Consider the following 27,185-nt stretch of genomic DNA (forward strand, 5'->3'; position numbering starts at 1 on the left):
CGTTGTTGTTACTGTTCCCTTTGTTTGCTGTTCTGTTAAACTGCCCTTATCCCGACCCACCAGTTTTTTGCCTATTACTTTCTACTCTCTGCACCCCGGTGGGGGGAGGGGCGGCCGCGTGGCCCTTTTGTTGCCGGTCACAGCCAAACTATAACATTAAATTTGGCGCCCAGCATGGGGTGGGGGTAATGGCAGGGCTAAGCAGTGTGTGTTAAAACAACTTTCTTAGATTTTGTTAAAATTTATTACATGCATTTACTGTGTTACTTAAATAGTCACCGGTAAAAAGTGTTGCTGACTTTGATCAGATGGCTGTGGTATGTGAACCCTTACTTGCAGTATGTGTTCATTGCCGTGTTGTTCATCATCGCTGGGAAAAGGATCAGGATGACGATTTTGCTGTACTGTACGATATCGACTTATGACATGATAACATCACTGTGCATGAAATCAGGCTTGTATTTGCATGCGGCACTGCGGTCATTTCCATACCTCGGATCCTATGTCTTAGAATTTGCTAATAATCGAACCCAAACTGTGGGGAAAATCAAAGAGGATACCTTCCCCCACTCTTTCACCCCTCCTCTCTCCTTCAGGCTGGTCCTAACAGCTTTTGAGAATTTTGAGTACCTGTGGGATGCTCAGGCCAGTACCTTGCTATTGTTGTGCCTCCTGAATGGGTTTTGGGTCTTGTTTAGGGTTGAACAAGTAGTTAACAACATTGTGCAGAGACCTGCCCTGGGGCTGGGTAGCTCTGAGTGGCTGGGTGTGTGGGACAGCAAGGGCAGGTGTCTAGGACAGTGGGCACTCCCGGTGTGTTTTAAACTCACCCCTGAGCAAGTACAGAATCCCGACAAACTAGAAAAATATCTGCAAAAAGCGTGCTGCCACCCTGGGAACTCCAGAGAGACACAAATCACAGCAATATGCTGGGGTGTGGCCAACGCCTACCGAACTTCCCTGTTCAACACTGTTCAGTGCCCTAAAGGGGAAAGAGGGCGAAACGAAGCGACAGGCACTGCAACTGGCGCTGATCCCCCAGCCAGCCCTGCAGCCCCTCCAGCCCAGCAGGCAGTCACAGCCCCCCCCCGACTGGCACCACCGCTGCTGCAGCCACTGGCGCTGTCCTGGCTTCCCTGGCAGGCACGGCAGCTGCTCCAGCTCCGGCTGCAGGCACCGCAGCTGAGCCCAAAAACCAACCTGTGCCGGTAGCAGTCGCCCCTGTAAAACTAAAGAAAGATGCAAAGAGAGCAGATCGCTCCGGGAGGGATGACGATGAGCCAGGGTCATCGCAGGAGATAGAGACAGAGATCATCACCCGGTCCCTGTCCCTGAGTGAGCTGCGAGATATGCGGAAAGATTTCAGCCGCCACCCAGGCGAGCACATTGTCACCTGGCTGCTGCAGTGCTGGGATAATGGGGCCAGCAGCTTGGAATTAGAGGGCAAGGAAGCCAAGCAGCTGGGATCCCTGGCCAGGGATGGGGGCATTGATAAGGCCATTGGGAAAAAGGAACAAGTCCTCAGCCTCTAGAGGAGACTTCTCTCAGGCGTGAGGGAGAGGCACCCCTTCAGTGACGATTTTGTATGCTGTCCTGGCAAGTGGACCAATATGGAAAGGGGTATTCAGTACTTGAGGGAATTAGCTGTGCGGGAGCTGGTTTACTATGACCCGGATGATGAGCAGTTACCCACATACCCAGATGAAGTCCAGTGCACACGACACATGTGGAGGAAATTTGTACGGAGCACACCATCTTCATATGCCAACTCACTGGCAGTTGTAAACTGGAAAGGTGAGGAGGCACCAACTGTGGATGAGGTGGCTGTCCGACTCCGGCAATATGAAGAAAGCCTCTCTTCCTCCCTCATTTCAGCTGTGGAGAAACTGTACCAGAAGGTCCAGCGACGCGAACAGAGTATTTCCTACTCCCCACCTGTACGGGCCAGTGTCTCAGCTATTAGGGGTAAGCGTTTCTCTGCTCAGGAGAGAGGATACAGAGGCTATACACCACGGGGCACTCTGTGGTTTTACCTGCGTGACCATGGAGAGGACATGAGGAAGTGGGATGGAAAACCTACCTCAACCCTAGAGGCACGAGCGCGTGAGTTGCAAAATAAAACAATCACAAAAGGGGATCCTCTTAGGAAAAATGCCACTCCAGTTTCCAGCAGCCAGCTCTCCAGACCAGGTAGACAGTTTGATCTTGATTCTGATCCTCTTCAAGGGACTTCGAAGTCATTCTTACAGCAAGTGAGCAGCAAATTCTCTGACCAGAATTAGAGGGGCCCTGCCTCCAGCCAGGTGGAGGAAAGGGGCAACCGTGTTTATTGGACGGTGTGGGTTCGGTGGCCTGGCACGTCAGATCCACAAGAGTATAAAGCTCTAGTGGACACTGGTGCACAGTGTACTTTAATGCCATCAGATTTCCATTTGTATTTCTGGAGTGACAGGGGGGTCCCAAGAACTGAGTGTATTGGAGGCTGAAGTGAGCCTTACTGGGAAGTAGTGGCAGAAGCACCCCATTGTAACTGGCCCTGAGGCTCTGTGCATCCTTGGTATAGACTATCTTAGGAGAGGGTATTTCAAGGACCCAAAGGGGTATCGGTGGGCTTTTGGCATAGCTGCTGTGGAGACGGAAGAAATTAAACAGCTGTCCATGTTGCCTGGTCTCTCGGAGGATCCTTCCGTTGTGGGGTTGCTGAGGGCTAAGAACAACAGGTGCCAATCGCAACCACAACGGTGCACTGGCGACAGTATCGTACCAACCAAGACTCCCTTCTCCCCATTCATCACCTGATCCGCCAACTGGAGAGTCAAGGAGTGATCACCAAAACTCGCTCACCCTTGAATAGTCCCATATGGCCAGTGAGAAAATCTACTGGAGAGTGGAAACTGACAATAGACTACCGTGGCCTGAATGAAGTCACACCACCACTGAGTGCTGCTGTGCCAGACATGCTAGAACTTCAATATCAGCTGGAGTCAAAGGCAGCCAAGTGGTACGCTACAATTGACATCGCTAATGCATTCTTCTCCATCCCTTTGGCAGCAGAGTGCAGGCCACAGTTTGCTTTCACCTGGAGGGGCATCCAGTACACCTGGAATCGACTGCCCCAGGGGTGGAAACACAGTCCCACCATTTGCCATGGACTCATCCAGACTGCACTGGAAAAGGGTGAAGCTCCAGAACATCTGCAGTACATCGATGACATCATTGTATGGGGTGACACAGTGGAGGAAGTTTTTGAGAAAGGGGAGGAAATAGTTCAGATCCTTCTGAAAGCCGGTTTCGCCATTAAGCGAAGTAAAGTTAAGGGACCTGCGCAAGAGATCCAGTTTTTGGGGATAAAATGGCAGCATGGGCGCTGTCAAATCCCAATGGATGTCATCAACAAAATAGCAGCTATGTCTCCACCAATCAGCAAAAAGGAAGCACAGGCCTTCTTAGGTGTTGTGGGTTTTTGGAGGATGCACATCCCAAATTACAGCCAGACTGTAAGCCCTCTGTACCACGTGACCCGGAAGAAGAATGATTTTGAATGGGGCCCTGAGCAACGACAGGCATTTGAACAAATTAAACGGGAGATAGTTCATGCCGTAGCCCTTGGCCCAGTCCGGTCAGGGCAAGATGTTAAAAACGTGCTCTACACCGCAGCCGGGGAGAATGGCCCAACCTGGAGTCTCTGCCAGAAAGCACCAGGGGAGACTCGAGGTCGACCCCTGGGGTTTTGGAGCCGGGAATACAAAGGATCCAAGGCCCGCTATACTCCCACTGAAAAAGAGATTCTGGCAGCATATGAAGACATTTGAGCTGCTTCAGAAGTGGTCGGCACTGAAACACAGCTCCTCCTAGCACCACAATTGCCGGTCCTGGGCTGGATGTTCAAAGAGAGGGTCCCCTCTACGCATCATGCCACTGCGTATGTGGAGTAAGTGGGTCGCGCTGATCACACAGCAGGCCCTAATGGGAAACCCCAGTTGCCCAGGAATTCTGGAGGTAATCATGGACTGGGCAGAAGGCAAAGATTTTGGAGCATCGCCAGAGGAGGATGTGACACGTGCTGAAGAGGCCCCACTGTACAACAAGCTGCCAGAAGATAAGAAACAGTGTGCCCAGTTCACGGATGGGTCCTGTCGCATTGTGGGGAAGCAGCGGAGGTGGAAGGCTGCTGTATGGAGCCCTACACGACAAGTCGCAGAAACTGCAGAAGGAGAAGGTGAGTCGAGCCAGTTTGCAGAGGTGAAAGCCATCCAGCTGGCTTTAGACATTGCCAGTTGAGAGAAGTGGCCAGTGCTCTATCTTTACACCGACTCCTGGATGGTGGCCGATGCCTTGTGGGGGTGGCTGCAGCAATGGAAGAAGAAAAACTGACAGCACAGAAGCAAACCTATCTGGGCTGCCCCATTGTGGCAAGATACTGCTGCCCATCTGGAGCAGTTGGCTGTAAAAGTCCGTCAAGTGGACGCCCACGTCCCTAAGAGTCAGGCCACTGAAGAACATCAAAACAACGACCAGGTGGATCAGGCTGCCAAGATTGAAGTGACTCAGATGGATCTGGACTGGCAACAGAAGGGTGAACTCTTTATAGCTCGGTGGGCCCATGACACCTTGGGCCACCAAGGAAGAGACGCGACATACCGATGGGCTCGTGACTGAGGGGTGGACTTGACCATGGACACCATCGCGCAGGTTGTCCATGAATGTGAAACATGTGCTGCAATCAAGCAAGCCAAGCGAGTAAAGCCTCAGTGGTATGGAGGACGATGGCTAAAATATAAATACGGGGAGGCTTGGCAGATTGACTACATCACACTGCCACAAACCTCCCAAGGCAAGTGCTATGTGCTCACAATGGTGGAGGCCACCACCGGATGGCTGGAAACCTACCCTCTGCCCCATGCCACCGCCCGGAATACCATCCTGGGCCTTGGAAAACAAGTCCTGTGGCGACATAGCACTCCCGAAAGAATTGAGTGGGACAATGGGACTCACTTTTGTAAGAGCCTCATAGACACCTGGGCCAAAGAGCATGGTATTGAGTGGGTGTATCACATGCCCTACCATGCACCAGCCTCTGGAAAGATCAAGCGGTACAATGGGCTGCTAAAAACCACTTTGAGAGCAATGGGGGGTGGGACTTTCAAAAACTGGGATATTCATTTAGCAAAGGCCACCTGGTTGGTTGACACCAGAGGATCCACCAACCGGGCTGGTCCTGCCCAGTCAAAACCTCAGCGCCCCGTGGAAGGGGATAAAGTCCCTGTAGTGCACATGCGGAACATGTTAGGGAAGACACTTTGGGTTAGACCTGCCTTGGGCAAAGGCAAGCCCGTCCGGCGGATTGCTTTTGCTCAAGGACCTGGGTGTACCTGTTGGGTAATGCGAAAGGATGGGGAATTCTAATGTGTACCTCATGGGGATTTGATTTTGGGTGAGAGTAGTCAATGAATAAATTGTATAAAGTTAATTGTTAAATAACCCTGTCACTGTCTGTTATCACTGTTATAATTGTTATATGTTATACCAGTAGTGTCATAGTAAGAATCGTCCAGATTAAAGAAAGATGAACTTTTTGATGAAAACCTAGCAGAGCACAGTGATGATGGGACTGGACCTGGTTTTCAGCAACTGGCACCCAGCAACTTCATCTAGATCGACATCTCCAACCTGCACACTGTGGGCACGGACCGCACCAGATACATCAGCTGTGAGCTCCGGACGCAGCAAGTGACCACCCATCACCACGCATCACCTCTCCTGCCATGGAAGACCATTACGACAGATGGAGCCCGAAGTCATGGAATAATGAACTCAACGGACCCTTTAGAGTGATGATCCATAGACTAAGGGAATGATACCTGGAGACAGGAGAAGTGGTGGTGATCAACTGGAAAATAGGGCCACCTGGGCATGATGTAGATGGTATAGAATAAGGGGTGGATAATGTCCTGGGTTCGACCAGGACAGGGTTAATTTTCACCAGAAGCCAGGCAGGCTAACCCAACCTGGCCAAACAGAGCACGGTATTCCATACCATGTGCCATCATGCTGGGTTCTGGTTGGGGGTAACTGGGAGGTGGGAACTCAGTCGCAGCTCAGAAGCGCGAGGCGAGGCGGCGGGCAGTGAGAGTGGCTCTCTGCATTCTGCTATTTTGTTTTGTGTATTCTCCTTATCTGTATCATTGTTATTACTGTTCCCTTTTGTTTGCTGTTCTGTTAAACTGCCCTTATCCCGACCCACCAGTTTTTTGCCTGTTTCCTTCTATTCTGCTCCGCCCCCCCGTGGGGAAAGGGGCGGCCGCATGGCCCTTTTGTTACCGGCCACAGACAAACTATAACAAAACCTTTCCTTCAAAATCTGTCTTGACATATCAACAGCTCTTTGGGAGCTGTTCTCCTCATGAAGTGTCTGTCTAGTGTGGCGGCATCTGGAGTACTGCATCCAGTTCTGGGCTCCCCAGTTCAAGAAAGATCAGGAGCTACTGGAGAGAGGGGACTGCAGCATCTCTCCTATGAGGAACAGCTGAGAGAGCTAGGCTTGTTTAGCTTTAGGAAGAGAAGGCTGAGAGTGGATCTTATCAATGCCTATAAATATCTTAAGGGTGGGTGTCAGGAGGATGGGGCCAGACTCTTTTCAGTGGTGCCCAGTGACAGGACAAGGGGCAACGGGCACAAACTGAAGCACAGGATGTTCCATCTGAACATGAGGAAGAACTTCTTCCCTCTGAGGGTGACGGAGCACTGGAACAGGCTGCCCAGGGAGGTTGTGGAGTCTCCTTCTCTGGAGATATTCAAGACCCGCCTGGACGAGCTCCTGTGCAGCCTGCTCCAGGTGACCCTGCTTTGGCAGCAGGACTGGCCTAGATGATCCCCAGAGGTCCCTTCCAACCCCTATGATTCTGTGATTCTGTGATTTCTGTCCCTCTCTACAGGTGTACTGGAAAAAAGAAAAAAAAGAAAAGCCAATTCTTCCGCTCACAAAAGAAGACCTAATCCTCCAATAAAGTCAAATATGTGGTGGTGATGGCAAGTGAAGAAAGAAAAGGTTGCCCAGCATATTTCCCAGCATGTTCCATAGATGACCTTGTTCCACCAGCAGGCTTCTTTCCCTTACCCATCTTTCTTCTGCTCCAGAAAACTAACTCTTGCAGTCTTTCCTCAATGTGTTTCAAATCTAGACAGTTACAATGAGCCTAGTGCTTAATAGTGATGAAGCATGGAACTGCCTAGGCTATGCAGTGCTCCCGGTCACTTCACTGGCCTTTGGTTTGGATGGAAAGGAAATGAATTTTTCTCAGGCCAGCAGAAGCCACACACTCACAGGGAGGCCATTCAGGCCACTGCTGGCAGAAGCTGCATGCCTGCCCCTACAAGACACATTGCAGAAAGCACCTAAATTAAGGCCACTATGAATTTGAGGGTACAAAAAAAGTTACAAATGTATGTATGAAGGAACTCAGAATACAGTGATACGCCTATGCAAAACAGGCCACATAGTTCCATGTGGTTCTCCAGAGCATCAAGTGCTCGACACTTCTGAGGAATGTATCAAATTAGATATTCCAACTGTGGTTACGTTTAAACACAATTAGAAGGGAAGAAAATCCTTCCTGATCAAAGACGATACTTCATGCTTTGAAATATCTGAATGAACATAACTGGATAATTGTAATGCATTACCATGCAACTACAAGGAATTTTCTAATTCTCCTCAATTTCTTCAAATCTTTATCACTGAAGAGTTGAGGGAAATTTTAAATCCTGACAAGAAATGACTTACCACACATCAGAATGGCAGAGTCTGTTCTATTTTTCTTTAATAGTTTCATACTGGAGAGATAATATCCAACTTCTGCATTCTTCTGGAACTGTTGTGCTCACGTTTTCCAGGTCTGCTCGCTGATAGGAATCAAGAGATTCTCGTCCTTCTAAATAAGTCTCTACAACTATCATCTTCTCCTCCTTGCCGTTCATAAGCCTATTTTTTATTTCTTCTGCACCTAGTCCACCATGAAACCAAAGACATCCTCACTGTATTTTTAAAGGACTACATGTCTCCCACCTTAGTCAATGCTCTGGACTCTGAGTTAAGGAGGATGGAAGTGAAGTCATCAGCTGCTACAGCTTAGGCTGTAGACACCAGAGCTTTTAGCTGAGCCTGTAATGATAATCTGTAGACTGAATACAGAGTTCTGCAGATATTCAAGCCAAACAATTAAAAACATTATTATTTTCTTCAGTGAAGTGACTGAAGCTTTACGAGCACAGTTTCAGCAGCAGCAAATAAATGGACTATGATTAAGAATTCAAGAGTTGCAGACTTTATTTTTATGAAAACAAAGCTATTAATGCAGAAAAAGGATTGAAATGCAAAATAATATATACTGTATGCCTTTGGCAAAATGTTTGCAAATTTGGAAAAAAAAATTGCCAATATTAATGACGAGACATTGTACATAGAAGTACTACTGATCTAAATCCAAACTTAAAAGCTCAAGGATATTCAGATCCAAGTCCGTAGTCTTGTTATAGTTTGCACAGAACAGCCATTTTAGAGCAATCTCCTCCTGTATCTGGCTGTGCATTGGGTAAGCAATGACTTCTAAACACGACTGTGTAACACATGGCACTCTTCACTGTGGCAACAGTGCTCTTTGGCAAAAAGGAAAGCTCATACTTGTCACTTGGTCTCAGCACTGCAACCGCTCAGAACACAACTGTGGATGGCTCAAGGTTACACTGATACAAAAAGCAGGGGCCTCAATTCTTTGTGCTTTAGGACAACTGTCAGTGAACCGCTAGTGGAACAATGCTTAGAAAAATCAATTCTAATTCTCTCCACCATTGGCAATGGACAAATTCCTCCAAGTTAACAGCATTATCAAAAAGTCCATAGAAGTTCCTTTGAAGTGGTTAATCATTAGGAGGTGTAACCTCACTTTTCAAAAACATGCTGATTTAGATCACATTTAAACAAGAAATGATAAGAGGTAGGTGAGCAACAACTCATCCCGAGAGACATCTTCAGCTGGTGGACTTGTTCCCTCCAAAATTCAAAGGATTGTTGCACAGAAAGCTTTCCTCTGAGACTCAGTGGTTTTCCTAGCAGAAGTCCTGTCCACAGCATTCACTGTCACTATAGCATACTGAAGTACTACAGATGTATCCTTCCATTGCATCCCATCTTGATGCTTGTATGTCTCCTCCACGATAGGCCAAAGGCTTGCACATAGGTAGTGTCTCTTCTGACAAGCCAACATAGTCACCTTTACACTACAGAGGCAGACAATAAAGCTCAGGTGCATATCATTAGAAGCCACAGCACGGTTCAGGATGACTGCTTGTAAAAGCACATTTAAAGTTTGGGACTATTCACAATTTTTCTTGCACAGAGTGGAACTACCTCAAGCATTGCCTTGCAAGCTGCCACTCCTGCAGTGCAGAAAGCTCACCAGCACCAAAGCAATCAACCACTGCTCTGCTGCATTCCAGCTCCTCCAGACAACAGCAACCTGCTTCTGAGCTGGTATGACCTTTCCTGTCTGTACCTCTCAGTACTCGTGAACTGGGCAAACTCCAGTGAAGTGACTTCCTTCCTGAAGAAGTCCTTGAACTTCTGCTGGTCTTCCTAGGTCTGCATGGCACTGTAGTCTAAGTACTCTGTCCTAGTAGTCTTCTTCCAGAATGCTTAGTTGGTAGACAGGAAATCCTTGTATTTGAAATCTGAATCAGCAGCCTCTTCTTCACTATGCCAGCATTGCACAGCCTTTTAGCAAAGCACTCTGTTCTCTACTAAGGGCTATGCCATGCTGCCAGAAGGTCCTTCAAACCATCTTATGCTCTTTGATAATTTACAGGTATTTGTTGTGCTTCAAGCAAAGGCTGCTGACCAAAGCTCGATCATAGTCATAGCAAGGCAGAGTCTCTTTACTAACAAGGCAAACTAAAAGAGTTTCCACAAAGGAGCACAGAAAGGAGACAAATGCTCAGGAGACATTACAACTCACACAAATATGCCCCAGTCAGACCTGAAGTCTCACACAGGTATGTGCAAAAACCGAGTGTGATAGTGCAACTTTCTCCTGGTTTCAGAGTGTATTTGCAGCATGAATGTTTACACTGGCTAGTCAAACACTGTAAATGCACTCCAGTTATCTCTAGAGCAAGAAATGTTACCTTATGAAAAATCTCCAGTTTGCCTAGAAAAGCTCTGAATAAAGTACCAGGTAAAGGGGTGCACCAGGTTTACCACATGCTGTTTACACACGCCAGTTTGGGACCCACATATTCTGGGGAAACCCAGCCATGAACATATTTTATGATGTTCAAATACAGAAGATGAGTTTCTTATCCCAAGGAAAAAAAAAATCCTTGCTCATTGGACGCTGTGATATACTACTCGAACAGAAATGTCAGGGTTGCCAGTTTAGCTGCTTTTGCCAGAGCGATACTAACTATACAAATTAGCTCTAGTTATGCAGATTTAGGCCACTGAGAACTAGCACTTCGGTGAGACTGGTGGAATATCAGCCTCATTGCTTGGAATGCTCTCTATAGGACACACATTTTTGTATTTTTACGTTTGTAGAAGCAATAAGCACATTCTGACAACACTGACACCAGTGGGCCTGCTCCACAGACACATTTATCACAGTTGGTCCACTGGAAAAATGGGATCAGGAAACAGCACACATGTCTCTGCCTTGGGAGCCTCCTCCCTCTCCTCACCCTGCTCCTTTCTTGAGAGCACAGAACTGTATGCAGCCATTGTAGGCATCATGTGTTATAAGATTTTTTTGTCTTTGCAGTCAAAGGCAGGATAACAACCAGAAACCAGGATCTGCTCAGCCAAAGACATGGTGTATTAAAAAGCCTTCAGCTTCTGTTTCAAAACAAAGAAATTTTGATCAGCCTGAAGCCAGCAGCTGCTGCCAGCAGCATGCTGCTTTCCTTACCTTGGGCACAACTGCTGAGCTGCTGCCTGTTTAATACTACATTAAAACCACGGCTTTCCAGATAATGAACTATGTATCTGCAGTGAAGCTGTGGTATGCAGGGAGTCAGGTGGTCAAGGTACGAAAGGGTTAATCATAGAATCATTTAGGTTGGAAAAGACCTTCAAGATCATCCAGTCCAACCGTTAACCTAGCACTACCAAGTCCACCACTAAACTGTGTCCCTAAACATCACATCTACACTTCTTTTAAATACCTCCAGGGATGGCGACTCAACTGCTTCCTTGGGCAGCCCATTCCAATACTTGACAACCCGTTTGGTAAAGAAATTTTTCCTAATATTCAGTCTAAAGCTCCCCTGATGCAACTTGAGGCCATTTCTTCTTGTCCTACCACATGTTACTTGGGAGAAGAGATTAACACCTGCCTCACTACAAGGTGAAATTACCTGAAAGGTAGTTGTAGAGAGCAATAAACTGCCCCCTCAGCCTCCTCTTTCCAGACTAAGCAACCCCAGTTCCCTGAGCCACTCCTTGTAAGACTTGTTCTCCAGACTCTTCACCTGCTTCTTTGCCCTTCTCTGGACATGCTCCAGCAACTCAACACCCTTCTTGTAGTGAGGGGCCCAAAACCGAACACAGTACTCCAGGTGCGGCCTCACCAGTGCCGAGTACAGGGGCACAATCACCTCCCTACTCCTGCTGGCCATACTATCCCTGATACAAGCCAGGATGCTGTTGGCCTTCCTGGCAACCTGGGCACACTGCTGGCTCATGTTCAGCCGGCTGTCAACCAACACCCCCAGGTTCTTTTTTGCCAGGCAGTTTTCCAGCCACTCTTCCTGAAGCCTGTAGCATTGCATGGGGTTGTTGTGACCTGAGTGCAGGACCCAGCATTCAGTCTTATTGAACACCATACAGTTGGCCTTGACCCATCAATCCAGCCTGTCCAGATCCCTCTGCTGGGCCTTCCTACCCTCAAGCAGATCGACACTCCCACCCAACTTGGTGTCATCTGCAAACTTACTGATGGTGCATTCAATCCCCTCATCCAGATCACTGATAAAGAGATTAAACAGAACTGGTCCCAGTACTGAGCCCAGGGATACATCACTTGTGACCGACCATCAGCTGAATTTAACGCCATTCACCACCACTCTTTGGGCCTGGCCATCCAGCCAGATTTTTTACCAGGTGAAGAGTACACCTGTCCAACACATGAGCTGTGGGAAACCATATAACTTGAGACAGAACAGCACTGACTCATGACCTTGAAGGATCAGCGCATCCTGTGCCTCTCTTCTCTGTTCTCATGAGATGTTTTCACACATCCAGCTGCAAAATATCCTGGAAAACAGCAACCGTGAACTGGCAGTCGCAAAGCCGCAAATCCAAAGCTGATTGGCTCTAGTAACTGTTGTATTAGTATATAAGGTATTCACTTGAGCAATAAAATGATTCTGATCGAGCACAAGATTGGGGTCCATGAAGTCATTCACCACAACGAGCAGCCAGTTTTTCCACGAGACTAATGGAGAATGGTCTGCAAGGCTAGAAAAAAAAAAAAAAACCAAACTGGTGGCTTTATGATTTGTCTGAGCCCCAGTCAGGTAACAGAGGGAATTAGGGGAGCATGGTAAGTGCCTCCTTCCCCTTCCTTCCCCATTTTTTATTGAGAGCAATCAGGTGAGTTTGAAAGTCCCTAAAAAGGCATACAAATCTGAAATTAAGGAAAAAATAGAGCTATAAGCTTGCATGGCTTGTGACTGCAGCTAGTTTTACTGCCCTAGCATTAAAGACACAGAAGGTTATCTTTTACCATTATTTTTATTTAAGTGGTCCACAGCATGAAAGCAAAAATACAAGACAGCAGCAAACTATTGCCCTGAAAGTCTGATCTCTCCCAGCTTCCTCTCTAAGAGAGAACTCAATCTACAGTCTCTGAAGCAAATCTTCAATGATTTGCCAAACAGACACAGCTTCTCCAGCCTTTCAGACAGTTTTAATAATTCTCTTGTCTTGTTTAAGTTAGGTGATCTGTGTATATAGGCATAAAAGCATTACATAAAAATTATCATAAGGAGTGAGCATATATGCAAATACATAGTCAAACATCTGTAATCCTTAAATGCTCCTGTTTGCAGATATTCTAGTCCTGTCCATGTTAAAGTCTAATTATGAGTGAAGGCCGATTCTCAGAAGCAAGTAGACAGTAAAAAGAGCTCTTCATACTATACAACTTATCCTAAGATCAGCTTCATCTAGTCCAGTTCTATTACTTCTCTGTCCAGTTAAAAATGTCCAACACAGCTCAGATTGCCTTTTTCAGAAAAGGAATACACACCACAGTAAGTGCAAAACAGTCTTACAACAAGCATATGGAAGTGGAAGTTATTTCAGTGTATGCTTTAGCTATTAACAAATAAAAGAAATCAAAAAAGATGTTCCATTGCTGGAATATGCTTGTCACATCGAACTAAACATTAGTGTTTTGGAGGAACAGGCAAAAAGAGGTTAAAATTACTTTTGAAATTTGTAGCGTGCATCAGAGGAGAAATGCCTTTTCTGTATTTAAAAAAAAATAAAGAATAAAAAAAAACAAAACACCTTCAAATTCCACAGTGAGAAATTCCGACATACCAGTGGAGAACTGAGATACAGAGACACTAAATGATTTCTAGTGTGATACTGGCTAGCGACTGGCAAAGCCAGGAATGAAATACAAAACTACCACATCCAGACACCATGGATTCATGAAACATTGATTCTCATAAAGCAAGGAATAGTGTTTGGAAGGTTGGTCATGTGCAACTGCAAAGGAAGTGCCAGCCCTAGAAAGCAGAAAGCAAAGAATGAGAGAGAACAAGCTGGACAGCATAAAGATTGTTCCCCTAGCACAGGATGGAAAGCAGGCCCCTTTCTCACCAAAGCAGCGCTCTCAAAATGGAAAGCCACATCAGAAATTAGGAATGTATTGTGTCTCAAAAAGCTGTTCCTTCACTCAACAGCCCCGGTGGTTGCCTGGCACCTCCCCTATTTGGAGAGCTTTAACTGGTGAGCTGAGGTCACCACGCTCTCAGCAGCATATGCATGGCTCATTGAGAGGCACAGCGGTGTGTTGGCCATCTCTGCCCCTCGAGTGTTACGCTTCTTGGCAGTGCTGGCCTCTCTGACTGCTGAATCCCAGAGCCCTGTGGAGAGAGTGGCCTGGATCCCACAAAAGCCTAGATACTGGTTGGATAAAGCCCCAGTTCCACTCAGATTTTAATACTGATGGGGAGATTTGCACCAGAGGCACATGGAAGTCCTCTGGAAGTACTTTGCTGAATGACAGATGTGTCTCTGTGGTGCCCTGTCAGCTCCTTTCATGTCTCCAGGCCCATGGAGTCCAGCACATTGTTTCCTGGAGTCTCTGACCGCTCAAAGTGGCAGAGTGTGCAGCCAGGACCCAGACTGCCTGCGGGCTCATCCTCTACCCAAATTCCTTGCTTTGACCCCAGATACCTCATCACTGCAACATGTATGCGCCTTGCTGCATCTGAAAGCTATGGAATAAATTTATTTATAGGGATTTTTAACACTGACTTCTACCTGAGGAAACAGTCCTAGAAAATAACACTCTCACCGCTTCAAGAGGTGACATAGTTATCCAGACCCTTCTCTGCCTCATTGTAAGGGTTTTTTTCTATTTTCTGTGCTGGAGCATCCACCAGATACATGGATAAGAAATTTAATAAAACACAAAGGGTCAGGTCACACTGCCCAGGCTTCAGAGTTGGAAGTAAATACACACACCACCACAATTCCTAGGTCCATGTAATTACGGAGCTATTCAGCTCCTCATCCCTCCCCTCTAGCCCTGGTAGATCGAACTGGTGATATATGTTTGACTGAACAAAGTATTAACATAAGATCAAAATCACAATGGCCCCATATCAACATGACTGTCATAGATGCAAAAGCATCCTTATCTCCAGTCCTGGCCCTTATTCCCCTCAAACCACAGTGTTGTATGGATTGAACACTTGCTTTCACTAGGATAGCCTCTCTCAACTTCCCTAATGCACATAAAACCACCCACCCTGCAAGCACATCGGAGGAGCAAAACAATCAGGCACAGACAGAAGGGAGCAGGAGAGGTAACAGAGCTCAGGCCCAAATCCTGCCTTTAACATGGCCACCTCCGGGGGTCCACACAGACAGGACCTCTGCACATAATAAAAAGCAGACACTGAAAGTCTCGCAGGTCAACATCATGCAAAAATGACCTAATCAGCAGCCATCAGATATTCTGAGCTTGCTGAGTGTGGGCTGCTCATCTCAAGCAGCAGCTAACAGACTCCCTCCCAGGAGTGGCAGCCACATCACTTGTCTGCTACACATGCCATTTTCCCTGGTAGCTCATTTTTCTGAGTACAAAGAGCAAGCCCGCAACATTAAAGGACACCCCCTGTCCTTTGAAGTTGAGATTTTTTGGATTGCCTGGCTACAAACTAAAACTGTGACTTAATCATCCAGCTTTGAAGTCCTTAAAATCTACAGCAGCAGCAAAGTAAGGACCACTTGGCAATAAAACATTCTTTTTTTTTTTTTAATTAAAGAGGAAAAGGCTTTTCTGAAGCTGAAACTTTCTTTTTTGCCCATCAGAAATCAAGAGGCAGGTGACTTGCCAGATCAGAGACAATTCTGACTGTATAACATTTTATAGCCCCATTTTTGAGTAGTGTTGAACGAGTGCTCTGTGAAGGGCCAAAGGAAGACAGAAATTTTATTGTAGGAGGGCATATGAGAGAACAGTGGATTTTAAGGACAGACTGCAGAGGTTGATAAAAGTTTTCCATTGTTTTGATGCCTTACTTTAGGTGTGTGTAGGGATGTAACTGATAGGAGACTGATGGTGCTTAAAACTGTCAGCAGGAGAAATAAAGGAGCCCTTACTTGTATCTTTCCAAATCTTTCACTGCTGTAGGTTTTACCAGAGGGTAAGAGGAGGCAAAGGATACATGACCAAACAAGACCTGCAGGAAATCTCCATAGGCACAACAGCATGCAAAGCAAAAGATGTACAGTAAGAGAGAACATTGTACTTCGGCTTGGCTGTTTCATTCCAGGGGTGTCTGGAACCTCCTTCAACCCCACAAAAATAAATAGAGAATTAACACAAAACGCAGTGTAGCTTGGCCTGGAATATTAGTGAGAAGACAGAATGGAGCAAGGTGAGAATAAAGGTCACTTGGGGGAGAAACAGGTTTCAGCTACAACTCGGTACAAACATTGTCCAAAGAGCTAAGAGGCAAAACACTGTTCTGCCTGGGATTTCAGGCGATAAGACTTTGGAGAATCAGGTCCCAGTTCCCAGCTGTGCTGGCCACTTCCTGTATTAATCTGGGCAAGTTCCCTTTCAAAGCTGAATCAGGAGTGTTTATCTGGGACTTTTCTTTCCCATGTGACCAATATTTCTGGCCATGAAGTTGTCCACAGCCCAGCTCCTGTCCCTAGGCCATCTGAACCTGTGGGAAAGAGATCATACACAAACCCCACTGCTCTTGCTGCCTGCTCCTTCCCTTTTCAGAGACACAGAGAACAGTAGGGACAGACCTATTGGAGCCTGCAGCTACTATAGCTTTTATGCAACCAAACTTCTGATGCTATACCTAGGGCACTCTGTAATCATTTAACGTCTTATAACGACCACATTTACTTACTGGGAAGGATCTCCTTACTCAGATCATAGAAAAAACCTCTGCAAATGAAGTGCTTTCTGGAGGGGAGCTAGAAGGGATTGCCTCAAGGAACTGGATGGAAAGTGGCTCAAAAGCTGGCAGGAGTCCAGCCTCTTAAAGCAAGATTAGTGATAGACTGAGGTTAAACAGTTCATGGAGACATCCAGCTACCTCAGCACTCCCCACTCAGACACACCTATGCTCTTGTTTCATGCTTTAGCACTTTCCTTTCCAGACTGTCCTGGAAGCAAGAGGAGACAGGTTAGCACAGAGCAGAATGGGCATCAGAGGGAAGCAGGACCCCTACCCTGCCAGCGTGCCTGGACCAGGAGGTATTCTGCACAGCTAGATGGATTTCACAGTTCAGACAGATTTTGGCTGAAGCAGGCTCTGAGAGGCAACACCCTCTATCCTCTTCAGCAAAACCAAGATGCTTTTAGGGAAAAGTTATTTGGGGTGTTCTGTTAGCCGAAAATTTTCACCTTGGTAGTGACTCACTGAAAATATGACTGGTTGCTGTTGGTTGAGCTTCTCTCAGTCATCTCTTAAATGCCCAGATTATGCCCATGTTGATTCTGGTTTAAAAATTGTCACTTCATAGGCCCGTCTTCCTTGCACAGGCTGGGTCACAAGCTACTGCTCCCAGTTCCTCATGGCCTTCCTATGCATGCAAGACTTTCTTGCAAGGTTGAATGCTAGGGCTAGGCAAACCACAGCCACTGCACTGTGGCACCAGTGGTGGCCGCCGACAGATGCAGCATCACCAAGTCTAGACCTACAGCCACAGCTCCTGTCCCCACCTGCTGCTTCTGGAGGCTTAGCCCTCTCCCACACCACCACAACGTCTGTCCCCAGGGGTGGGAATGCCAAATCATAGCCAGAAAGCAACAAGGATCAGCCAACTAGGCAAAGGATTGAGCAATGAGTGACTGCTACCCAGCTTCAAACTGTAACCTGTAGAGGGTGGGTCACACTGACTCATGATGGATGTCTAAAGCTGGGCCATAACTGCTGTGCATCTAGCAAATGACAGCTTCTTACCACAGAGGGGCAGGGAATATCTCACAGCAAACAGGCAAGCATTCACCTGCTCTCACAGCAATCATCAGGGCTGGGCAAGTTTATATTCAGGGACACCTGGCAGAATAGTCTTACCTTTCCTGGCTGTACCACCAGCCCTTTCCTCCAATGCCTGCCACAGACACAGGTAAGGCAGGCACCTTTCCTCAGCATCTGTCTAGAGAGACATTCCTACTGTGGCATACGCTATAAGGGAAAGAAGCACTGGTCAGCTCAGTGCCCCCAGCAGATGAACAAACGGAGGGAGCAAAATATGTCCTATGCCTCCCTGTAAAATGTCATATGTACGTACACATATACAAAAAAAGTCTAAAAAAGAACCTAGCAAAAGCAAATTAAGAATTCAGTTATAATCTGTTCTCCTTCTTTCTAGTAAAGTCTTTGCTAACATGATTCTATTCTTAAGAATTCCTGAATGATTGTGTAAATTTCTGTACACGGGCACACGTTTTGCTCAGCAAAATATCAAAAAGTTGGTACCAGCAGCTACAGGTCAGCTTAACTCAGTTCTTACATCCCAAGTTCTAGTTCTTGTTGTGCAATCCCCTTTTAAAATAAGAACCCAGTAGGAAACACAAAGGTAGATTAAAGAAAACAAATTTGCATTTCTTCAAAACCTTTTCTTCATCTTTAAACCTGTGATGAAAATTCTAGCTACGCCTTAGAAACAATTTATATTCAAATAAGGAATAAGTGAAATGCATATAATTAATGCATTGCATATAATAAATAAATGCATATATAGATACATACACATGCACAAATGCTGAGCCAGGTAAGCAAGTCAGATTCCTCAAATCCCCTGGAATAGATGCATGTCCCAGCTACAAGGAATCACTGTTGTTTACCTTTATGCAAAACTCATATCTGGACTGCTGGCTAGATAATAAATGTCACAATAAAAACACACGTAATGGAACAAGAAAAATACAAGCAAGATGCTTCTCTATTAGATTGTGTTGTCAATTTTTATAACGCTAGAGACAAGCTACTCTCTAGAAGAGTTCTGTGTCTACCTGGAGGTAGCACTATCGCATTTCCAGGAAAAGCCCACGCAGCCGTTCTCAAAGCAAACCTCACAATAGCGAGCTGAAAATCTATGTGGAATCATGCATTCAGATAGCCCTATATAGATGCTAAGAGGGAACATGCTTTTCCTTCACTTAGTATCATTTATCTTACATTATTATTTCAGTGTAGATTTTTTTAAAATGCTCCTTTTGGACAACAGAAACAAAAATATCAGAGCATTACTCAGCTGCCTACCTAAACTTATCTGGAACAAAAAAATATACACAGACATTCTGTTGCTGTTCTGTTCTGCATTAGGGATACCATCCCTGTGCAAAACATATGCTCCATATTTAAAGGGTTAAACATTCTCTTGCTTAGTCGGTTTTACTGAATGTAAAATGCAAGATAACAACATACACTGTATCTTGAACCAAAAATGCACACAGTACAATAAAACCCCCTGTGCTAACTGACCAGTAGTATGAATAGATCCATTCCCACTTCTTGTTAATTCAAAAGAAATTCTTTACTGTGATTTAAAGCAAAACAGAAAACGTTAAGCACACCAAAAATATCATGACTTACCCTTTCGGAGACACTTGCTTTTCTTAAGATATTTGGCAGTGAAAAATGGCATGGCTGCAACACGAAGGTTTCAGTCAAAGCTGACCTTTTATTATCAAGTGCTAAGAGCAAAATGACTGGACCAAAGAGAGAAAGCAAATTATTATACCAGATCTTTAAAATGCTCAGTGATGAGCAAAGGGAATTCAGAGTGCGATAAAGAAGTACGTCAGGTTGCACGGTGGGGATTGCAGATATCTTTCTGCTCATTAGCACTGCTATTTGAGTTATTTAAAGTGTGCTCGGGGGAAATGAGGACAATTTCCATGACAATATGTACAGTATCATATAAGAAGGAAGCATTTTTTTCAAGCAGAACTTCTGCATTACTCAGCTGCTACAGCAAACAGCAATATGTTGAGAATGAAAGAAAAAAACAAATGAGGTTTGTACAACATAAAAAACCCGATTCTATTGACTAGTTCTTGTCTAGAGTGGAAAGTGTACCACTATAAACCTCCCATGTCATGTCACTGGGTTATCCCCTAATTTTCTTCTGAGGCATTTCTGGAAAAAAGGAAGCCTTGCTAAGCAGTTAAAAAAATCATCGGGATGTTTTGATTCCAGATAGTCACCACACTACTCTATGCCTCAGTTTCCATGTCTTTCACATGGGGTGACAATACGACCATGTTTGTATTTGTAAAAATCTTTGAGGCTCTTGGGCAGCAGGTACTAAGAGAAGAACAAGCGCTTAACCCCATTGCTTTAAACTCCATGATTACAGCTGTTTATTTTCCCTCATTCTGCCATGTTGCTTTTAGGACCAAAGTCACATAAAAATTTCTTGGTTTTGTTCAGCTGAGATGATCTGAGCTGGAAATTTAGTCTTATTCTTGTTGTTCTCTGGAGAACTTAAGGCAGGTCAGTACTGACTTCATATCCTTTCTAATTGCATAAAGTTGGGACAGTACCTTAAATGGCAATGGCATTTATCCGTGTCTGCCTCCTCCTAGTCATCTACCTCTAATTCACTCAACCGCAGCATATTGCATGGGCAGGTAATACCTCTACCCCCCCTCACTGGAATATAAAGGACAATGCCAGAAATTTGACTACACAGTCTTGGGCTCATCAGCTTCTCCATGCCTCAAGTTTTCCTCTGTGTAATGACTAGAAGACGGGAGTCTTAAAAGCTCATGGACTTGTCATGGAAAACGTGTAAAAGTGAAAGACCTATATTTCCACAGGTGCTTCAGCTCTTGGTTTTCACTGCTTCCAGCCTTTGGGATATTGCCAAGCCACCATTGCACTGAGATGCAAGTAAGCAGTTAGCTGAAAAGGAGAACATTTGTAACCTATAACCAATAACCTATTGACTAGCAAACTAAGTGATCGAAATGAAACTAGTACTATTCTTAGAAAGTAAAAGAATATACAATTCTGTAATGAAAACTGCATAAACTTTGCACTCCACAAGGTAGAGAGATAAAAGCAGGGCCTTTTCTTCAACTATATATTGTCAGTACACAAATATTTTTTTTTAGGAAATGTAAGTTTCATGTTCAATGAAAATCCATTCAGAGTGCAACCTGAAAAACTTCACCATAGCTTAGTTTTCATAAATCCTGCGATGTATCTGTACCACCATACCAAAAAAACCAAGTCTCTGATCTTTCATTAAAGAGTCTGGAAATCAGCTGACAAGGTTTCAGACATACAAACAATTCTTTGATAGCAAGCTTCAAGCTATGCTCACGTTAACTTCATTATGTTATCCTATTTGAGCAAAAGGGTACTTAAGTATGTATGGAGCAGAGAGGAACAGTAGAAAGCAAGGAGGTGAGAAAAGAGTCCCTATGAGTTGGTGACCCAGGCAAATTGCCACCTGTGAACCACTGCAGTTTGTAGGTTGAATATGGGGAATTCACATGATCTTGGAATGGGGGAGCCAAGTTAGTTACTGTCCTGCCCTTGGAGATGGCCCAATACCATCTGCTTCAGAAGCTGGAAGAATCTTGCACACATTAATGCCCACGTACCTACTACATCTCTCCCATCCATGATCAGACTGGAACACATCTCTCCCCCAAAGACTGGAGGACAACACTGTGTGTGATTATGGGAGGAACTGGTCTTGTAAAGCCTATCCACACCATATGTAACCCGGAAACAATGCCTGATCCTAATCTTATGTTGTCAAAGGTGACTCAGACTTTCTCTCAGATCTAACAATTTCTGGCCTTCCAAACCTTTCCACACATATCTGAAAACATCTGGGGGGGGCTGAGGGGGAGCTTTCCATCACTGCTAATTCCTTCCAGAAGACCCCAAACAAAGATTTACACTAGCATCTGGATATTTTAAAGGAGAAACTTGGCAGTCACGATGAACTCTCCGAGTTCATCCCTGAACCTCATGACACTTCCCTCCTGCTGTCATTGTGTGGTACATGGGAAAACATGTCATGCCCAGACAGCCCTTGGAACATCCCCTTTACCCTTCAGCTTCCTCTTTGCCAGCAGATATGTCCCCCACACAGTGACACACCAGGTTGGAGTTTCTGCTGAAGTAAGTCTGCCTTTTTGCTCACAGTAAATTAAAAAAAAAACAAAACAAAAAAACACCCAAACAAAAAAGAAATACCCAGTAAAACCATAGCACCATAAGGGAATTCCCTTCTCTGCCAGTTTAACATGGTCACATTTAGACTAATGCAGTAATCCCTCCCAGCTCTGTAAGAATCTTGCCCGTTAATGACCTTGCACAAAACCCTGCTGCTTTTAACTCCAGTACCCCCTACATTCTGCCTCATTTCCAATCCACTCTGCCCTACGAGCTAAAATCAGAGGTTGCCCTCCTGTTAGACTTGCAATTTCCAGGGAGAACTTTGAACTTCTGCAAACAAACATTACTGTCTCTCATCCAGGGCAATGAAACACAGGCTCTTTCTCTTCCATTCCCCACCTCCTACTACCACAACCTGCTCTGAGGAACCCTAAGACCTTGTATCTTCATGATGGGGGAACTATTTATTCTTTATCCTCTAGTATTTTTCTGTTGCTCAGGCATTGCTGACAAAAATCTGCAGACACCAAGAACAGACTGAATTGGATCCAAACCCTTAAACATCTTCATTCACCCAGTTTTCAGTCTGCTTCCTTTAGTAATGCTTTAAGAAAGAATTGGGACTGCAAGAAATCTAAATATTTTTCTGTTACGTATCATCACTCAAAACACATTAATATACAGTTATTGGGTCCCTCCTTCTTGCCCCAACTTCAGATCCCAATTCACCAATGGAGACTGACCACTGAGTGCACGCAGCATCATCTTTGCTGATAGCAGTGGGCTGGCTAGTGCAGAGAAAAGCACCTATGACTCTTAATACAGCATTTTATGCGACAAGTTTCAGTATCATGTTTCAAAACCCTTTACTAAGAAAGTCAGCATCATCTTCCCCATCTTACAGATGGGAATTGGAGAAAGGGATTGTGACTTCTGTACAATCAATACAAGATTAAAAAAGGGAATAAGAGGAAGATTTTTCTGAATGTACGTAAGTGATCAGCATATAGTGTTTTGGTTCCCCTTCTCTCTCCTGTGGCCCAAGAGGATTTCACCACCTTAGAGGAACAGTGCAGTGACTGGTAGCAAACATGAAAACCACTGCTTTCTATTAAAGGCCACTAATTTTGGCCGCATATTGGAATTTTCCACTGAATTACAGCCTTGGGGACTTGCTGCTGTTATTTCCCACCCAGGCAAAGTTAGCATGAAACTTAGCAAGGCAGTGAGACTCTAACTTATAGGTAAAGCATCTGATCACAGCCTATGTGATAAGACCACATGGGTCTCGCAGCCCTTGAATGCAGGGAATGTCAGCAACTGGTGGGGAAGCAGGAGGAGCAGAGGTGGAGCCATTGTCCTCCATCACCCAGTAACACTGCTCTAGAGCAGCAGATGATGGAGGAGCTGGAGCAGGTGCTCCCTCCCCAACTCTGCCACCATGTCGAGGCTGGGAAGAGACCAAGGCTCTGCAGTCCAAAGTGGTAAATGAGCAGGCAGATGGCCATCAGAGGATGGCATCACCACATGCCGGGCAAAAGCTGCTGCGCTATGTGAGCCATGACACAGGAGGGATACCAGATGACTGCAGTAATACTCACCACAGCCTGCTGCCATATCCCAAAATTCTATTTTACCGTATGAAAACAACATGCACTCAGGGTACCTATTTAAAAAGGTTCTTCCCTCTCTCCCCCCCCAGCCCCAAAATAACCGGGAGAGATTTCTATCTGTTGCTGATTGGGCTGATAAAAGTAGCCTTTTCGCCTTTCAGCAGCTTAGAATTGAGCCTGCCCTAAAACAAGTAGGGTCATTTTAGTCTGTGACCACATACATAAATTGTATCTGCAGAACAAAGGAATCTCAGGTCAATTAAAACGATCCTGTGGCTACAATACTCTTCTGGGAAGATGCCATCTACATATGCTTATTACAGCCACATAAATCCCACCCCCTCACTTGCCCCGAGCAAGTAACTGTCCTTAAAAGCAAGCAAAATAATTATTTTTCCAACATACTTGTCATCATTAATTATGGCCAGAATAGCCAAGTAGGAGCTCATGCCTAGGCTTTTAAATGCTTGTAGCTAGTTAGCATAGCTGCCTGTAACTTTAGAGCTTTTTTTTCAGTGTTAACATTAACATACTATGCTTCATTATATCAAGGTACTCACTGATGAGCTAAGTAGAATTCATCTGCAGAACACTAAGACCCTTCACGCTTACCTGTCCCATAGCAAGAACGGGGTTTAGTTTATGCCTATGCTGTAGGTATATTCAAGCACCACTGGCTGTATTCCTAACGTCATGTTAAAGTAAACATGTTCCAACAAAGAAAAGATTTTCAAAACACAAAGACTGGAGTTTGCAGGAGTTAAATGCCAAAAGTCCCCTTAGTTAGAGGCATTTCACTGCTCCATTGGCCACCTTTGCAAAGCTCTATGGCATTAGTCTGTGAACATGTGATATTAACTTCCTAAAAACCAGAATGCAAACTTTGGCTTGGCTCTTGTACTTTTCCCTGAGCCAAGTCTCCCACTGAAGTTGATGGGACTTTCCCTGCATAAAGGCTACAGAATTTGCCCTACTTTTTTTTTTCTGGTTTAACAGGCTGGGAGGGTGGGAGGGCAAGAAATGCCATTTCCCTAATACATCTTTGTATTTCTTTATTCTGCTTACCAGGACTTCCTAAACTCCTTAAAATGAAGAAGGTGACGTGTTGAAAAACCACTGATACAGAAGATTACAATGTAGCGTGAAGTCCACTGATAGCTTCCAAAAGGCTTTTTTATCTTAATTAATTTTTAAATGACATGTTTTAAAAGTAACAGCGACTTTTATTTGTCACCCAGCCTGCACAAAATCTGGCTTCTGAATCATTACCGCTTCAGGAATTCACAAATTTCTGGTCAGCCCACCAAAATCAGGAGATAGGCTTCCAACTGACAGGAATTTTTCATTATTATTTATCTTCTGGTTTCTGAGCCTTTACAGATCCTTATCGGTAGCTTTATTTTAAATCCACAAGCAGTAAGAGATTTGCTTTTTATTAATGAAAGCTGCAAGATTTATGTAATTATAGTATTTAGGATTGGGACTTTTAAAGGAAAACACATACATAATGAGACTCAGCATATGAATTCAGGCTTACGTATTTCTGAATGGGAAACCCCACAGCCTTGTTACATTTTTCTTACTTCACTTTGGAAATGAAATAAATGAAATTATGTAGGTACCTAAACAAAAATGAGGACAGAAAAATATCTATAGCACTAACAAAGCAGAACAGGACAAAGTGGTAAGTCTGCAGCCCTTAGCTAAAAGATACTGATGCAGCAAACTGATTCAGTAACACATTTCTACTGCTGGAACTGAATGCAAAGAATCGCTTAGTGACACAGCAGGTAAAAAAGGACAGAACAAATCGCTACAAACCTGCAAGCATTATGAAAGTGGAGAAGGAGCATTTGCTTATATCCTCAGCACAGGAAACAGGTCCAATTTTGCTCCTAGTCCTACTAGCAAAAAAGTTTAGCACAGACACTTGTACTCTTCATCCTAAATAGGATAATGAAAATCAAGACAAGGACAGAGAGATGGGAGCCGAACAGAAAGACTGTAGGTGCAACATAAGCTAGCAGCACAGCTTCTGTCGGGTATTCTTATCCTGTGGCTCAGAGTCTCGGGGTACAAATCCCTAACAATCCTCTCCAGCACCATGCAGCCTCTCACTGTATCCTCCAGCACTGCCAGCAACAGAGGGTCACAACCTCCTCGTGTGCCATCAAAGCAATGAAAGGCCCCAGGCACCAGTTAAGGGAAAAGTTCTTTTTTTGCCCCAGAGTAAGCTCTGATTTTCATCCTCATTACACAATTGCCACTCCACAATCCCTCAAGCATACGTAACGCAACACAGTGACACCAGCCTCACCATGCACACCTCCCCAGCCTTTTACAGGGGCAATGGGAAACACGAATAAAATGGTAAAATGCGAATCCACCACATACTGAATTTTAAAGGCACCTTTACTTACAATGTCTTCCTGTTTCCCTGGGTGTTGGGAGCACTGCTCTAAGCAAGCCACACTGGTAAACAGAGTCCTGATCATCTTGTTAAGCTCATTCAAGCACATTATATCTGCCTTGGCAATTCAATGGCTTAAAACAGAATCTGAATTCTACGCTATAATCAGGCTGAAGTACCAAGGTACTATACCTCAGTAATTCTATTTTCATATCTCTCCACTGGGCAGAGACTGAGATAGAACTTCTCTTTCATGTGAAAGCATGAGGAAACAGAAACACTGCAGGTTCCCCTAAGACTCCTAAACCAAGGATTTGCCTTCTTTAAGGGTTACACTGCTGCTTGCCTGTGACCTGCATCCCTTCAGTCCTGCACTCAGGCCATGATCCCTTCTGTTTGGATGATGCCTTCTTAGAGCAGTGACTTGACACTTAACTTTCTGTTTTCCCTTTCTCTCTACCAGAGCTGACAGCAGGTAAACACCTTCTCTTCAGAACTGGCAATTACAGCAGGTATTACCACAACTAGAATACAGGCCTGTTCAATCCAACAAAAGCTGCCTATATTTCAAGGCAGCAGGAGAAAAAGTACAGTCATGATATTGGGCCAAATTCTCAGCAGGTAGAATTCAATCAGCTCTAATCATGTCAACAAAGTCTAATTTACCTTCAGCTGAGGATCTGGCCCTATTTCTTTCCTGTGCACAACCACAGCTGAGAGTTTTAGGCCTGTTAAATAAGCTCCAGGGCTAGCTTTACGCTAAGAGCTTTTCCAGTGATGCCAGAGGCATATTAGTATACAGACTGAAGCATCATTCTAGGACACCTTCAGCTTAGACTAATGAAGCTGCAGATCTGCTACCATAAAGCATCCTGTAGTTCACACTGAAAAAAAACCTCGTATGAAGACAGGTAACGGATACTGATACCTAACTGCATTGGCAGAGTGTCTGCTAAGGCAGCTCTGGTGACCAGAGACCACATCTGTTTTCAACCTTGAGTAAAGAGCGTATAATATACATTCAGGTTCAGACTGGTGCAACTGTAGTAATTTAACTATACTGCTACCCACAGAAGCACCTCCATGATAGAAGAGAGCCAGAAGAAATTGAAGCTGTATTTCAAGGAGGCTGGAATAGTTTTTTTAATTCAGTGCAAATGGTCTTGGCCTAAATTAAAAATTCTCAAAATATTACATTTTGCATAGAGTATTTCAATGTTTTTCCTGATAAATATGCTTCTCATCTTAAAGCTAAT

General features: G+C 44.8%; 1 protein-coding gene across 5 annotated transcripts in view; it reads right to left on the reverse strand.

The window, feature by feature from the left end:
- Positions 1-27,185, reverse strand: part of ARHGAP22 (Rho GTPase activating protein 22) — a 170,211-nt gene that overhangs the window by 50,846 nt on the left and 92,180 nt on the right. The window contains exon 1 of one of the 5 annotated variants that reach the window (XM_075423345.1): positions 19,360-19,427. The exons of the other annotated variants lie outside the window; for them this stretch is intronic. Coding sequence (XP_075279460.1) covers positions 19,360-19,411 — 52 coding nt within the window. The 5' untranslated portion in view covers positions 19,412-19,427. Of the gene's footprint in view, positions 1-19,359; positions 19,428-27,185 lie in introns of those variants that run through there. 5 annotated transcript variants of the gene reach the window in all.

The sequence above is a fragment of the Opisthocomus hoazin genome, chromosome 6 (genome assembly GCF_030867145.1).
Source record: "Opisthocomus hoazin isolate bOpiHoa1 chromosome 6, bOpiHoa1.hap1, whole genome shotgun sequence".
In the NCBI taxonomy this organism is placed as follows: Eukaryota; Metazoa; Chordata; class Aves; order Opisthocomiformes; family Opisthocomidae; genus Opisthocomus; species Opisthocomus hoazin.